A 14,897-nucleotide genomic window follows, 5' to 3' on the forward strand; every position below is an offset into this window, starting at 1 on the left:
TGCTTTGTTCCAGAAGACAAGTGACGAAAGCATATGAAGGAGCGTGTGTGTGTTCTGATGTGTCAAATGATGCATCACAGACATCATCTCATAGAGACATGGTAATAACACAAGGAAAATAATATTATCGCCGTTTCAGACAAGGCCGTCTCAGAGAACTTAACTAATTCCTCCAAGGGTACATATACCCTGAAAAGAGACCCCAAATGTAAAACCAATCTGCCTGAACCTACACCTGGGCTACTCATCACCACACTCTTAAAACTTGTGTGTTCTGTGTCTGCTGGACACCCCCCGCCCCCAGCACTCTAGAAGCTAGAGCCATGGTTCTCAACCCTGAAGGAATGTTAGATTCAAGTGGTGCTAGGACCTCACCCAAGACCTGTCTCCAGAGACAGCACTTCACCATCTGTAGTTTATAAAAGTCCACACAGGTGATTGGAATGTGATTTAAGATCCTAATATGCTCCTCGCTGATTGTAAACCACTGAGCTCTATGTTCCAGGAGGTTCCAGGAAAGAGTCTCTGCTGAACTCTTTGGTTATCACCACCAAGTAACTGAGACCTCATCTGACCCTCACCAGGCGGAGGGAAACCTTTAAGACACTGCCTTAAAAGCCTCACTATAAATTATCTTAAAATAAAATGCTATAAATAAGCTTCCCCTTGCAGCCTTGAGTCCCTACAAGGAACTTCACTTGACCCTCCCACTTGAAGACTTATCCCAGCGTCGGCCCTGGTATCAATCCTGTCCCTGGTCAAAGAGAATGACTTAAGGAGCTCTAATTGTCTAACTCCATGACTTAACATGAAAATATTAGTAACCATCAGCACTTAGGAGAGCTTGCACGGGCCAGGCACGGTGTTCGGTGCTCTACTGGCGTTAACTCATTTAATCCTCACATTGACCCACGAGGTAAAGGCTCTGATAGTCCTCATTTTAAAGATAAAGAAATGGAATCTTAGAGAAATTCAGTAGCAGACCCTGGGTCGTGCCGCCAACCAGCAGAGCCTGGATTTTCACTCGGTTCTGCCTGACCACAGCAGCCATGCGCCTGGTTCCTTTCACTACTTGACATCTCCACATGCGTGCCCCAAGCTTCCTCAGTACAAGAGGGGAATGCGTCCCCTTTACCACAATTCCTCTCCTTCTTCTGTCCTCCCCTCGCCGATGGCACCTCCTCACACCTATCACTGCAATTGAAGCCGCTAGAGCGTCCCTGACACCCATAATCCAGGGCGACTAGTTGGCCCTATGACCTTCTGAGGGGACCCTCGATGGCTCTCAGATCGTTCTCTCTTCTTTCAGATCCTCATTTGGTTCTTCCCAATACGATTTTAGTAACCCCTGTAAACAGTCTCCTGATCCTAGTCTTATCTTTTTCAAATTCAAACCCCACTTTGCTGGTTCTAGATTTGATCGCTTGGTAACACAAATCTGGTATCACGTTGAGGCTTAAAATCCTTCGGTGATGAAATGAGTCACATATGATACAACATGGTTTCTCAATCTGCTGTCTGGCACCTTGTCCTTCCCTCATAAACACTGGATGCTCTTCTCCAAAGGCCATAAACGGGGGTTCCACAAAATAATTTGGCCCACATGTGACACTATGTTGGTTCATGCAGTACTATTGTGTGTGTGAACTGTTGCCATCTAAAGAATTGGGAGAGTTCATTTTAAAAAATCCAGATCTCTCTAACTTCTCTTGAAAGATTACTCCACCACCCCGTGCTATGCCCTCACCCCAACTCACCTCTCACAGTAAGTGACCTGCATGACCCTATAGGCGTTTGAGTTCATGGTCCCTAGTCTAGGCTCTGAGAAGGTCTCTAAGTGTACCACGTGTCTTCACGCCTTTGCAACTTCCGTCCTGCTTCTTCAGAGTAGAGCACCCTTTCTCCACCTGGCAAAGATCTCCTTCGCTTTTAAAGACCAGAGAAAGGATCACCATTTCTGTGAAGTCCTTCCAATAAAATTATCCCCCTTTTGCTCAATGATCCAATAAAGCTTTATTTTTATTCCTAATGCAGCTCTCTCCACGCTATTACAGGCAGTTGTATGTATGAGTATGCCTTCTCCTGGCTAGATGGGGGAAACCTTGAAAGTAGGGTCTGTGTTTTTCAGCTTTATGGCCTCTCCCACCTTGTCTGTCATCTTGCCTCACCCACTGTATACATTCCACAAGGAAAGAGTAAATTCCGTTGAAATCAGAAGCTCCTTTTGCGCTCCATTGAAGTCTTTTCATTCCCACTTTTCTGACACTAAAAAAGTAAAGGACTTGTTAATTATGTAGAAAGGATCAAAGAAATTGTTGTTTCACATGAGTTTTGAGCAAATGTAGGTTTCTAAGGTAAGATTAAACAGCTGGTTATGAGGGTTGGCTCTCCCTGACTTCTAAGTGGGTCATGCATGGAAGTATATAAAGACAACTTCCTCCCCTCCCTGATATTGTCCATATCGTAAATAATAATTAATATTGTTTCGAAACACTGTCACACTGATGAGAAATTTCTTACGTTGTAATGACTTCGTTAATCAGGTTTACATCTTCACCTACAGTTTCTACTCTATGATTTTATAGAAAACTCACATTGTAAATGACTTCTTATTTCACTATATCTTTGTTTTTGAGATTTTATTTTTATCTTTTATACCTTCTATTAAAGTAGAAGAATACTACACTCCTAAGAATCTAGATCTAGGTTAAGAAAGAAATATAATATTTCTATAGCAATCAGAAGACGCACGGGGGTGGATCACTTTGTGAGAGGTATAAATGTCTAACTATTATATTGCTTTGTACACCTGAAACTAATAATAATAATAAAAAAGAACAATGCACAGTAGGTAGCTTACAGACCTTGCTTTAGGGAAGGAATACTCACTATTTTCTGGAGAAGTATGAATGAAAGACCACAGTTGCCATGGAGGCGAAATCTCAGAAGAAATAACCAGATTCTTTTAGGCGCTGCCCCTATTTTTTTGCCAAGCCTATCTGCTGACAGCTCCAGGCCCCAGGCAGCTGGCTGCAATGCTGGTTAATATGTGAAAGATTAATAACATTTTGCTCTCTCCATTTGTTCTCCCTCTGTCAGAATTCAATGTGGAGCAGGTGTGGGCAAGGAAGCAGAAACATCCCTTTGAAAATTGTCAATTAGCCTGATCCTGGGCTAAGCTCATTGGCGTCTCTGAGGAACACCATTCCTTCCCAAGGGCGTTCCAGGCTGGATGAAGGGAATCTTAACAGGAACCAAACAGCCTGCAGTGTATCTACATTCCAAGAAAGAATGCCAGAAATTTCAGACACAGATTTAAATCTTTGTTTGCAATAGTTTTCTTTCCTTGTGATCCAATTTCCTCTTAATTAATCAAGAGGGATTTTTCTCTGCAAAATGTTGGACCTCAGTTAACATTATCAGATAATGTTGAACTCTGAAAACACCTCTGACAGATTTCTAGATAGAGTATAAATCACCTCCCCAATTGTTTTAATCCTAGGAGGTAAATGACCTACATGGTGAAAAACTGACATCAACATTTTTTTTTTTTTCCAAAATAAATTGGTCTCACCATCAGAAGTAATTAACTTACATACAGATTTTTGTGCTCTTAGCAGTTTTCAATCAGTATGATTAACTGCATGTCAACACTGGAGAAAAGGATACGATATTCAAATCTACAGAACTGCTGTGTGAAAAATAATTCTATTTGTCTTACTTTAAGAAATTATTCAATGCTGAGCTCTGAGCATTTTTGTCTGGTTTAGTATAGTTCATAGATGGTACTTTTTCTGTCCAAATGACCTATCTATTCAGTCCTTTCTGGAAAAAAAAAAAAAAAATTAAGTCTTTGTTCTGAGAATTGAAAGTGGCTTTTTCTGCATGTACCCAAAGGCTGTTAAGGAAGGTTGTATTATTAAAAACAAAAGGTCGGGCAGTGGGGGGAGGGCAGGTTGCTTCTGGTCGCATTCATTTATTTTGTCTTTAAATGGTCTTTTTAAACCAAATATTTGAAAAGATTTGTTGTAATAATAATCTATGAAATTCAATGTATGTGTAGGTCTTAATTTGAAGATTTAAAAAAATAATTGGACCAAAATTTTGACCATTGTCTTGTTATGTTAATATGACTTGATTATACAGTATTTCCAACCTGGGACTAGAAAACCTGGCCTTTGTCACCTTCCTTATCTGGGCCTCAATTTTCTCATCAGGAAAATGAAGGTCAGATGAGGTGACTTCTGAGGTCTGTTTTGAACAGAGTTGAAGACAAAAGAAAAAGGCAACTTAAGGATCTTTGATAAGTAGGAGGAAAAGAGGCACATGCTTTGAGTCAGATGGACCTGGGTTTGAAGCTCAGATCTTAGCTACAGGAAGTTAGATTTCACTGTACTCAGCTGCAAAATGGGACTCATTAAGACCTACATTTGAGGGCTGCTGAGGTTTAAATGAGAACATGCTTGTCATGTTCCTAGCACAATTTGTGCACATATTTTATGCTTCTATAAATGGGAGGACCATATTTTAAGGTCAAGAAAAACATAAGGCTCAGCACATGATCAGATCTAGTAATTTCCACTCTGGCACTTGGAGAAGAACGGGAGTGAGCATATCCCTGTCCTTTACCAGCAGCGATGTCCCGGTGCTGTGATGAAACAGGAGCCATCAGGGTTTAAAAAAAGAACACCGTCAGGGGGAAGGCACCACATCTTGGCAAGAAATGCTTAACATAGTTTCCGTGTCACCCCACACCCTGCTTCTATATAAATCCTCAGCACTCCTTTTAGCTGGTGCCCAAGCTATCAGCAGAGAAGAGAAGGGCAGCATGGCTCCAGGAGAAAAGGAAAGAGAGGAGGGGCCAGCCAAGAGTGCCCTCCGGAAGATACGCACAGCCACCTTGGTGATCAATTTGGCCCGGGGTTGGCAGCAGTGGGCAAATGAGAATAGCACCAAGCAGGCCCAGGAGCCCTCAGGCTGGCTACCGGGAGGGACCCAGGATCCACCCCAAGATCCTAAACCAGGGATACACCCCACTCCCCACCAGAAAGCTCAGAGTGCCCCAAAGTGTCCTTCCCAAAAGCCAGAAAGACATGGAGATGGACAAAGCTCAGAGGATGCCACTGAGGTCTCTCATATCAAAAGGAAAGAGGTGACCAAAACCGTGGTCAGCAAGGCTTATGAGAGAGGAGGGGATGTGAGCCACCTCAGCCACAGATACGAGAAGGATGGTGACACACCTGAGCCCGGGCAGCCAGAGAATGACGTTGACAGAATCCTCTACAGCCACGGCTCCCCGACGCGGAGGAGAAAATGTGCCAACCTGGTATCTGAGCTGACCAAAGGCTGGAAACAGATGGGGCAGGATGACTCCAAGTGGAGAAGCGACAGCATAGACACAGAGGACAGCGGCTATGGAGGGGAGACCGAGGAGAGGCCCGAGCAGGCTGGAGAGGAGGTGGCTGCTACCAGAATCAAACGGCCCTTGCCCTCCCAGTAAGTGAATGCATTCTTCTCCTTACACTGCTGTGGAGCCCCAACCAGCTCTGGGGACCCAGAACTCAGGGAAGTACGACCAAAGTTAGAGTGAGAATCTCAAAGATGGCGCAGGCAGTGGGGTCTTGCGGGGAAGGCATATCCAGGGGCCACAGGGCAGTGCCAGGACCAAAAGGGGGCCTTTGGGTAGAAGGCCCGTGTTCTTTTGTTTCCCCTTTCTGTTTGAACTGAACACTCAAATTTTAGTCTCCACAAAAATGAAACCACCAGAGAGGAATGAGTGTTTTGGTTACGTTTTTAAAAATCAATTCTATAATGAGTAGCAGATTGGCTTATTTCTCGGCAGAGAAAAGTGCTCGCTGGTAGAATGATTGGAGAAACCTTCCCTTTGTCTTGTATCGGTCTAAATTTTATCAGGAGTAACATCTACCCTGATAAGCCCATGGAACACAAGTAGATCTGTATGACTGTGCAAACAGGTTGGAGGCTGCTATCTCACCTGAAAGTAGTTTTTGAAGTCAGACCCAAATTCAAATGCCAGCTCTCCCCTGGCTATAGTTAACAGTACTGTAGTGTATACTTGGAAGTTGATGAAAGTAGATCTTAAATGTTCTACACACACACACACACAAACACACACAAACACACACACACACACACACACACACACACACACACACACACACACACACACACCACTGACGAAACTAACACATTTATTCAGACAAGAAACACATGCTTTATTTCAAGACAGTAAGTCCACCTCTGCATAATGTCAGGATGTCTCGCTCCACAGGACATCAAAATATGGGAAAAGTCTCTGGTGTGATGAATGCTTATAAACTGATGCCGTCTGGGTACCACTAGATGTGTACGTGTGTTTCTCATGTTTTCTGAAACAATGAGAAGTAAAGAAAAGAAGTAGTGACTTAATTTGACGAAGAGCTGTCTTACAGTTTGTGACTTTAAAGCTGTTTAAAAAGAATTAGAACTATTATACTGTAAGTTTTCAATAAAAATGAAATGGCAAACTTAGATAATCATAACAGTCCCTTATGCATTTGGTGTGCGCTATGGGTATTTTACATGCTCTGTCCTTTTAACTCTTATAATCTTATGAAGTAAGTTTCAGCCCATTTTAGGAATGAGAGCAGTGAAGCTCAGAGCAGAAGTTTACCTAGCAAGGTAGTGACAAAACTGAGATGTGCCTGTCTCAGGTGCAATGTTTTGAAACTAGACTTGGTGCTAACTCTCAGGCAGTGCCTTGAGGCTGTGTTCAGAGATCTGGATTTGGGCTCTACTTAAAGTAATATAGGAATTCACAGTCAGAAATAACTTCTACCAGAACATCCAGAGCCACAATCTAAATTCTGGCTGTGTGTGTGTGTGTGTGTGTACGCATGTGTGTACACACGCATGCTAGAAATGAAATGAAAGAACCCAACAGAATAAAGACAGAATGGCACAATGAAAAACTTCCTGTCAGCACATTCGAACTGCCCAGAGGTAGGGAGATGACAGCTGGCACCAATCTCCAATGCATGTTCTCTTATTTGGCACTTGTCTCAGCACTTTTCATGTTTATTCATTTAATCCTCACAACATTCTTATGGGGTAGGTTAGATGGGAACATGAGATGAATAAATATTAGGGAACGTGTATAAGATTGTAGAGCCCATGGGATTTGAACCCAGGCATTCTGGCTCTAGAGCCCACACTCTTGGCCATGACTCTAACCTCTCTCAGCTGGAAGTGGGGACTTGCACTCAGGACCTTGCTCAGGGTTCCTGAAATCAGGCATGGTCCCCGACACCTTTTTATTATGATGGAGACGTACTTAAGCTTTGAATGAGAGAGAGATTTGAGTCATGGTCATCTTGGTAAATCCTAAGTCTCTTTGTTCTCACCTGAAAAGTGGATATGATAGAGTTATTTTGATATTATGTAAAGCAGTGGACCCGGGAGAATGACTTAAGTTGTGCTGATTACAATGCAGGGGTCAGCCCTGGTGATCCCAACCGGTCAATATGCCAGTAGCTTGGTTCTCAGGTTTGGCCTGGAGGGAGGGGCAGTGGGAATTAAATATCTTCTTTCCTTCTTTGGGTCCTTTCCCTCAATCTTATAGTACGTAGGGAACCAGAACAGAGTAGGCCTGATGGGAACTTCTGCCTGAGGGGACTCTCAAATACGGCTTGAAAAATGAACGTGACATTATTGAGTTAAGCCTATTGGAAAGGAATTTTCACTTATGTTTAATTAAACACCATTCTTTCCCTGTATCCACCAATAAGGAGAAAACTATGTATCATTAATATATCAGTAGAAAGAAAGAGACTTTTCTTGGTAGTTAAGAGGACAGAAACAAACAAGTCAGGGTTGATAAAAATAGAGATATTCTTTACTAACAGTGGTTTTGCTACCTGGGGTTTTACTCTAAAGATGGTTTATATTTTATACTTTATTTTTTTTAAATAGTTGGTCTTTTGACTGTATATCTTTGATGACTTGTTCAGTCCAGATCCTTTAGACAAAGGAAATTGGATCCCTCTCCCACACAGAAATAGTGAAATATTACCAAGCCATTCACTCATTCATCTTGTCCTGCAACTTCTATTCAGTAAAAACAATCGTAGTTGAGCATGAAGGTGCCATTTTATAGAGAAAGGTATGGACACATAGACATTAAGAATCATTATCTAAATCATAGAGCTAGTCAGTGATGATGTTGGAAGGTTGATGAGAAAGCATATGCTCTTCTTAACCACTATGGTAGACTGATCGGTAGAGATTAACTCAAGGAATAAAGCGGAGATCAAAGTGTCAGCTTAATTAATGGAATGCCAACAACTCCTAATGTGTAGGGTTTTAGTACAACTATATTGAAGTACTTTGCTAGAAATGAAGGCAGAAGTATGGCTTTCTACTACGTGCTCTCAATTTTAGAGCCCAGAACACTTTCCATGGACTGTGAGGACAGTTACCAACCTGCAAGGAGAATCACAGGCCTGGTTGATAACGGAACAGAGACCACAATTGTTGATCAGAATTGTCGACCCTGCCTTTTGAATGCAGTCACCTTGCTTCTGATAAACGTGACCTTATAGATGTCATGCTCCCATGACATCAAATTGGCTACACTTCCTGTGGAAAAGAGCAAGCAAATGAATTCACAGAGAAACAAATTCTCCCCAGCATTTCCCTGAGAAGTTGGAAAGGGTGGCAGAAGTTCTTAGCTTTACTGACAGAGAAATGTTTCTGGGCAATAAAAGGAAATGCCTCCTCTACAGGAGACTCTCTAGGCAGGGCAATGAGAGCAGGTCTCGCCTTCATCCTGATCCAAGACTTAGACCAGAAAAGTTCACCTCTGGGCCACATGATATTTTGAAGCTGGTGACCTAGATGAAGGCCATTTTTGAGACAGAATGCTTCCGGTGCCAGTGAACTTGGTGAGGTTTGAAATACACATTTTAGAACTTTTATTCACTGTGGTTTTTGTTGTTGTTTTTTGTTTGTATTTAGTAATTTCCACATAATTATTCCTCCAAAATGATAAAATTATGACACATCGGTTCTCATATTCTCATCATATTGCTAAAGAGCCCATTCACATAAGAAAGTTAACACTCAAACTGATGTCATTTTTAAAGTTGATCAATAAGAAATTCATTTCAGCATTTATTTCAGTGAATGAACCTAAACTTTCCAACGGTGAATGCTTATAATGTCTAGTGGAATTAGTTACCTTGCATATAACAGAACAGGGGAAGTATTTATTGACTGACGATAAGAAAATTTATTGATATTGAAGAAACTATTAGGTTGGTGCAAAAGTAATTGCGGTTTAAAAGGTTAAAAACAATTGCAAAAACTGCTATTACTTTTGCACCAAACTAATGAACAGGTGAGTCTGGATTAAATATTACTATCCTCAAGTATGGGTGTGATATCAGTCTTTGAATATTGCTTTGATTTCTATAAATTTATACTAGATCGTCTTCCTAAAGCTCAATATAAATGATTATGCACATTTTTATTTGAAAATAAAAACAAAAACAGGATAACTTGTATATTGATCTTTATATTCATTAACCAAGAATATCAGAATATAAGGTTTTCTAATCCTAATTTAAACATCATACTTTAAGACATTTTAAAAACTGGAAATACAAGAACAACACAGAACACTTACAAGACAGAAAAAATTGAATACTCATTAAGATATATCCTCCTAGTGCTTTTTTTATAACCCTATTTTCTAATCCTTACTGATAGGACCAATTCCTTTGCTGTCCTTCTCTTCTATAATTGGAAATCACCATTTTACAATATAACAAATGGACATTAAGATTTAGAAGGTACTTCTTTTAGAAGATAAATGTTTCTCTTCCGCATAGAGTTATTACCTCACCAACCCCAACCGTTATCCCAAATGACATATAGTTTCAACACTCAGGGAATCTAAATTCCTAATTAAATTAGAAGGAAAAGAAAACTGCATCAAAGAATCAGAGACATGTCTAACATACAGATGAAACAAATGACCTGTGAATGCTAATTTGAATATTTCCCTATTTTCTGCTTTCTTTAAATAATAAAATTGATATAACACCAAGATAAAACATTTTTAAAAAATGAAAAAAATCCACCTTCATCTGGTAACCCACCTAATTATTTTCAGTTCTGCATATACTATTGATTTCTTCAACCTGGTGCATACACATCTTACATAGTTGGAATTGTACCATATAGTCAAATTTGTATTACTTTATTTCCATGACTCCTAGTGGTCAGTCACTGCATTTTTTTTCATTTGGCATACAGTATCATATATACTTTAAGAATGGAAAAAAAAAAAATGTCCAAGTGCCCAGAAGCTCCTTAAAGGCAGGAGGTGTGCATAGTATGTTTTTTATACTATAGTACAGACAAGAGTTGGTGCTCAGGAGACAAATAGTATGAGTTAAGGAGTCACGCTAGTCTTTATACTTTCTTCTGAGATGTTTCAAGTCTCTTATCCATCAGGATGTCCCAGCCTCAAATCTGGTATGAGCTTTGGGTTCTGTCAGGATGGCCTTGGGCTTGTTATTGGCGGCTCTAGCTGTCACGGATGGCGAGGGTTCCAAGGGGATAAGGTGTTTGCTCTCCTTTGACAATGAGATTTAGCAGTTCATGCTCTGGGTAGCTGGACAGGGACAGTCTATGGAGGTGGCGGTGATGGTGAGGATGAGCAGGGTGGAGAAATCCATTCCACTTCAGGGTGGTGTAATTCCTAGCCCTTTTCCATACTTACATGATTTCAAGTTATAATCATTGTGCGTACAGTTTTTGGATGCTGCTTTTTCCCAGTCAACTTTGTCATATACTTTTGTCCATGTGGCTACAAAGAATAGTAGTGTTATATGTACAGTGCATTCCTAGTGTGAATTCTATTGTAAAGTGAAACTGAATGCTGCCAAGTGTAGGACTTGAGGAAACTCAAAGGATGGGAATTAATGAAAGTTCGCCATCTAGTGGATGATGTCAGTCCTCTTTTGAAAACAATGCTAATGCAAATACCTGTTACCTCTCTGGCCTCATCTGATAGTGAGGAATACCCACCTCTGACCTGTGCTTGGGTTTTGAACATCGAACTGTGAGAGTACGGGTGGGAGGGACTCCTTAATTCAGGATCCCATTCACATAAGCATTTCAGCATTGTTCTCCATCTCCAGTCCCAGGGCTTCCAGATATGAGGCTCCTTTGTGACAGGGAAAAGGAAGGGTGGGTCACTTAGGAGGAGGAAATACCAAGCTCTGACTTTTAGATAGTCCAAGAGATCATGTTTTACTCGTGAAGGCAAAGAGACCTAGGAAAAAAGTCCAGGAAATTAGAGGTGCAGAAATGACAGGAAAGTCTATTTAAAGACAAATGTTGCCCATTTTAAAAGGGCCTGCATCTTCATGACACTATTGATCTACAGTTTCCAATGCTTTTTTTTTTTTTTTTTTTTTTAATTTGAAAATACATTCCCAGCTGCAGGACAGACACACATTTGAAACACAACTCACCCACTAGGCAGTGTACCCACATGCAGGGTGGCCCCATGGCACAGTAGAAAGCACTGACTTTAGCTTCAGATAAAGTGTTTGAATCCTGCCCCTGCCATTGGTTTAGGGCAGGATTGCGGAGTAGTCATATGTAGGCTCTGGAGCCAGCTTAGCTTTGCTTCACATCCTGGCTCTCCTACTTCACAGTTTTGTGACTTCAAGCAAGTTACTTAATCCCTCTGGCCTCAGCTTCCTCAACTGTGAAATGAGCAAAGTAGTATCCGTACCACAGAATGATTGTGGGAATATTAGTAAAATGTGTTTAAGAGAAGGCCAGCCCATATTATTGAAGAAATGTCACTATTGCTAGCCAGTATCTTTTATATATACAACTTGGTATTTCAAAATTTGTAGTACATCACTGGTACTCGTTATAGATATGCTCTCATTAAAAATTCATATATGAAAATCAACACGAGTGAATAGCACGTTGTATGTGTGCTGGTAAGCCTTATTTTGGGGAAATGATTGATTTCGGAAATCCCATATATGTGGATTCCCTTAAATACACTGGTGAGACCAGTTCTAAAATGTTATTAACTTGCAATTTAATATACACAACTTGCATTTCATTTGTGTAAGGAAGGTTTTTTTCCCCTTGAAATAGAGTTTAATATCATTATTTTATGGTGCTTAGAAGATTACTGTATTCCCAGAGAAAATAATCTAGAAGGACATACACTAAGTGAAAAACCATGGTGGGACTGTGTTATGAGTTTCCTTCTTTCATTTCTTATTTCTTTGTGTTTATATTTCTTGTATAATGAAAACAATTAGAGCCTTCCATTAAGATACATAGGTGCAGGAAGTCCAAGAAGAAACACTTCTGTGTCAAAATATCAGTATCTTGATTCTTCACCCTCTTTCTCCTTTAGGGCAAATAGATTCACAGAGAAACTCAGCTGCAAGGCTCAAAGGAAATACAGCCAAGTGGACAACCTGAAAGGGAGATGGCAGCAGTGGGCTGATGAACACATACAATCCCAGAAGCTCAACCCTTTCAGTGAAGAATTTGATTATGAGCTGGCCATGGCCACCCGCCTGCACAAAGGTGATGAAGGCTACGGCCGTCCCAAGGAGGGGACCAAAACTGCCGAAAGGGCCAAACGCGCTGAGGAGCACATCTACAGAGAAATTAGGGACCTGTGCTTCGTTATCCGCACGATGGCTCGCCACAGGCGAGACGGCAAGATCCAGGTTACTTTTGGTGATCTCTTTGACAGATACGTTCGTATTTCAGATAAAGTAGTGGGCATTCTCATGCGCGCCAGGAAACATGGACTGGTGGACTTCGAAGGAGAGATGTTATGGCAAGGCCGTGATGACCATGTTGTAATTACTCTACTCGAGTGACCCTTCAACTACAAAAGCCAAACTTGACCCACTCGTCTTAATGCTACTTGCTGACTTAGTAAAATTAAAATCCAAACTGCTGTGTAAATATTAAATGATTTTTACATGAAGGACTTTTTTGGCACTGTGTTTCTGAGGAAGTTTGAAGATTTTGAGAAAGCGCACACATCGAAATATTTGAAATTCCACCTACCTTTTAGGCAAAACCATGTGGCTATTCATTGCAGAAATTATAGATCTTTAATTAAATAATTATACATCTAAGAAGAATGCTGACTTTAGGTTCATATAGGCAGACCATATTATGAGGTGATTTTTTTCAGGAAAAAAAATAATTCCATTAAGTTTGGCCAAGCTAAACTTAAAATTTCTAAGAAGCTTGACTTTGTACTATTATTTTTATCATTGCATCACTTACAAAATAGGCACACAAATAAAAAATTAAGTTTTCAAGTCTATAGGATGATGAAATTGCTCAAATTTCTCTGTGGGCTTGTAATTTAATAGGTTTCCAAAGTTAGCCATGCTTCTGTGTCATTTGCACAAATCACATAAAAGCAGAAATCACTGGTGGTATCAGAACCAAGAGAAGGTGGTTATGTTCACGTTTGCTGTGAAAGCAGAGGTGAGAGATCAGATTTACGGGACTTCTTGGAGAAGTTCAATTTTTCTTAAAACTGTACTGAGTCATGCAGCTTATGTCAATATACAATGAAATAGAAACACAGAAAGTTCTACAATGAACTGGAATGTTCATGTAGAATCTGATAGATTCATTGGGAAATTAGAAACATTGTTGGGACATTTTAATTTTCTTCATGCTCTAACAAACTATAAAATACCTAAAAATCATAAAACAGCACTATTAGTTATGTCGAAGTGAAAAAAAGTGTAGTGTAATATGATTCCAAAGAGAAATTTGACACTAATCTGTTTTTCCTCAGATTTAATGTGCCTTATATAATTCTGAAAACAAATTGAATAAAATGTGAGATTACAATTCTGACTAAATTCAATGAAAATTATTAAATTATAGCACTTTGGTGTTAAATATAGAAATTAATGTCAAATTATGATACCTTAAAATGATACTCATAATTGTTAGGTGTTAGGTTTAGTATAAAGTATGGATTAAACTACTATAGGAATTTTTATTTTCATGTATGATTCTTTCAAAATGAAAGTTGCAATAACTTCTTACAGAAGGTTTGTATATTTTGTTTCCATAATAGGTTTATTAAATTACAAATTAATGACTAATATTTCTAAGTAGAATTTCATAAGATGTACACTTCTTTCACAACCATGAATCTATGTCAAAATATAAAAACATGGCACAAGAATAAAATATACTTTCTTGTACTTCCTGTTGTTTTTAGACTATTATTTTTAGGTTCTATTCCACAATGACACTTTTTTTGTGTGTGTGTTTGAAATACAACACAATTATAGAGTGGAATTTGTGTTACTTCTAGTAGAATATTTAGACCAAGGCTTCAAAAAGTTTTCTTACTCAACTCTGGACAATAATAATTTAGGTAGGCACTGACACACAGATTATTCAAAATTCAATTTGTTTGAATTTGAAAACAGAGTTAAAAAGTCATCTTCTCAGGGAGCTTACATTCAGAAAGCTAATTTCCTTAGAGGAAAATGCCTGTTATGTGACAGGTTTTTATCCTAAAAACTCCATGACAGGAAAATCCATAGCTGAAAAGTTAGGGCTTTTATAGGGAGGGAAAAAAAAAAGAAAAAAAAAAAAAAGGTAGAACTCAGGTGGCAAACAACCTAATGAAAGTTCTATTTTTATAATCACTAAAATAATCTACAAAATACTTCTACATGAAATATAGTATCAGTAACATTTTACCATTGGTAATTCTAAATTCCCAATAATGGGTACTATACAATTGCTTTCCAAATCTTCAGAATTTTCCTTTTCCTAACTTTCAGTAAGATCGA

The 14,897-nt window shown here is 39.5% G+C and overlaps 1 protein-coding gene across 1 annotated transcript; it reads left to right on the forward strand.

Annotated features, from left to right (window-relative positions):
- Positions 1–4,778: 4,778 nt before the first annotated feature.
- Positions 4,779–14,297, forward strand: ABRA (actin binding Rho activating protein). The gene is made up of 2 exons (XM_019750660.3): positions 4,779–5,496; positions 12,458–14,297. The coding sequence occupies exons 1-2, from the start codon at positions 4,829–4,831 to the stop codon at positions 12,933–12,935; spliced, it is 1,146 nt and encodes a 381-aa protein (XP_019606219.2). The 5' UTR covers positions 4,779–4,828; the 3' UTR covers positions 12,936–14,297.
- The last annotated feature ends 600 nt before the right edge of the window (positions 14,298–14,897 follow it).

Source organism: Rhinolophus sinicus, chromosome 6, assembly GCF_057876585.1.
Source record: "Rhinolophus sinicus isolate RSI-liver-muscle chromosome 6, RSI-T2T, whole genome shotgun sequence".
NCBI classification, from domain to species: domain Eukaryota; kingdom Metazoa; phylum Chordata; class Mammalia; order Chiroptera; family Rhinolophidae; genus Rhinolophus; species Rhinolophus sinicus.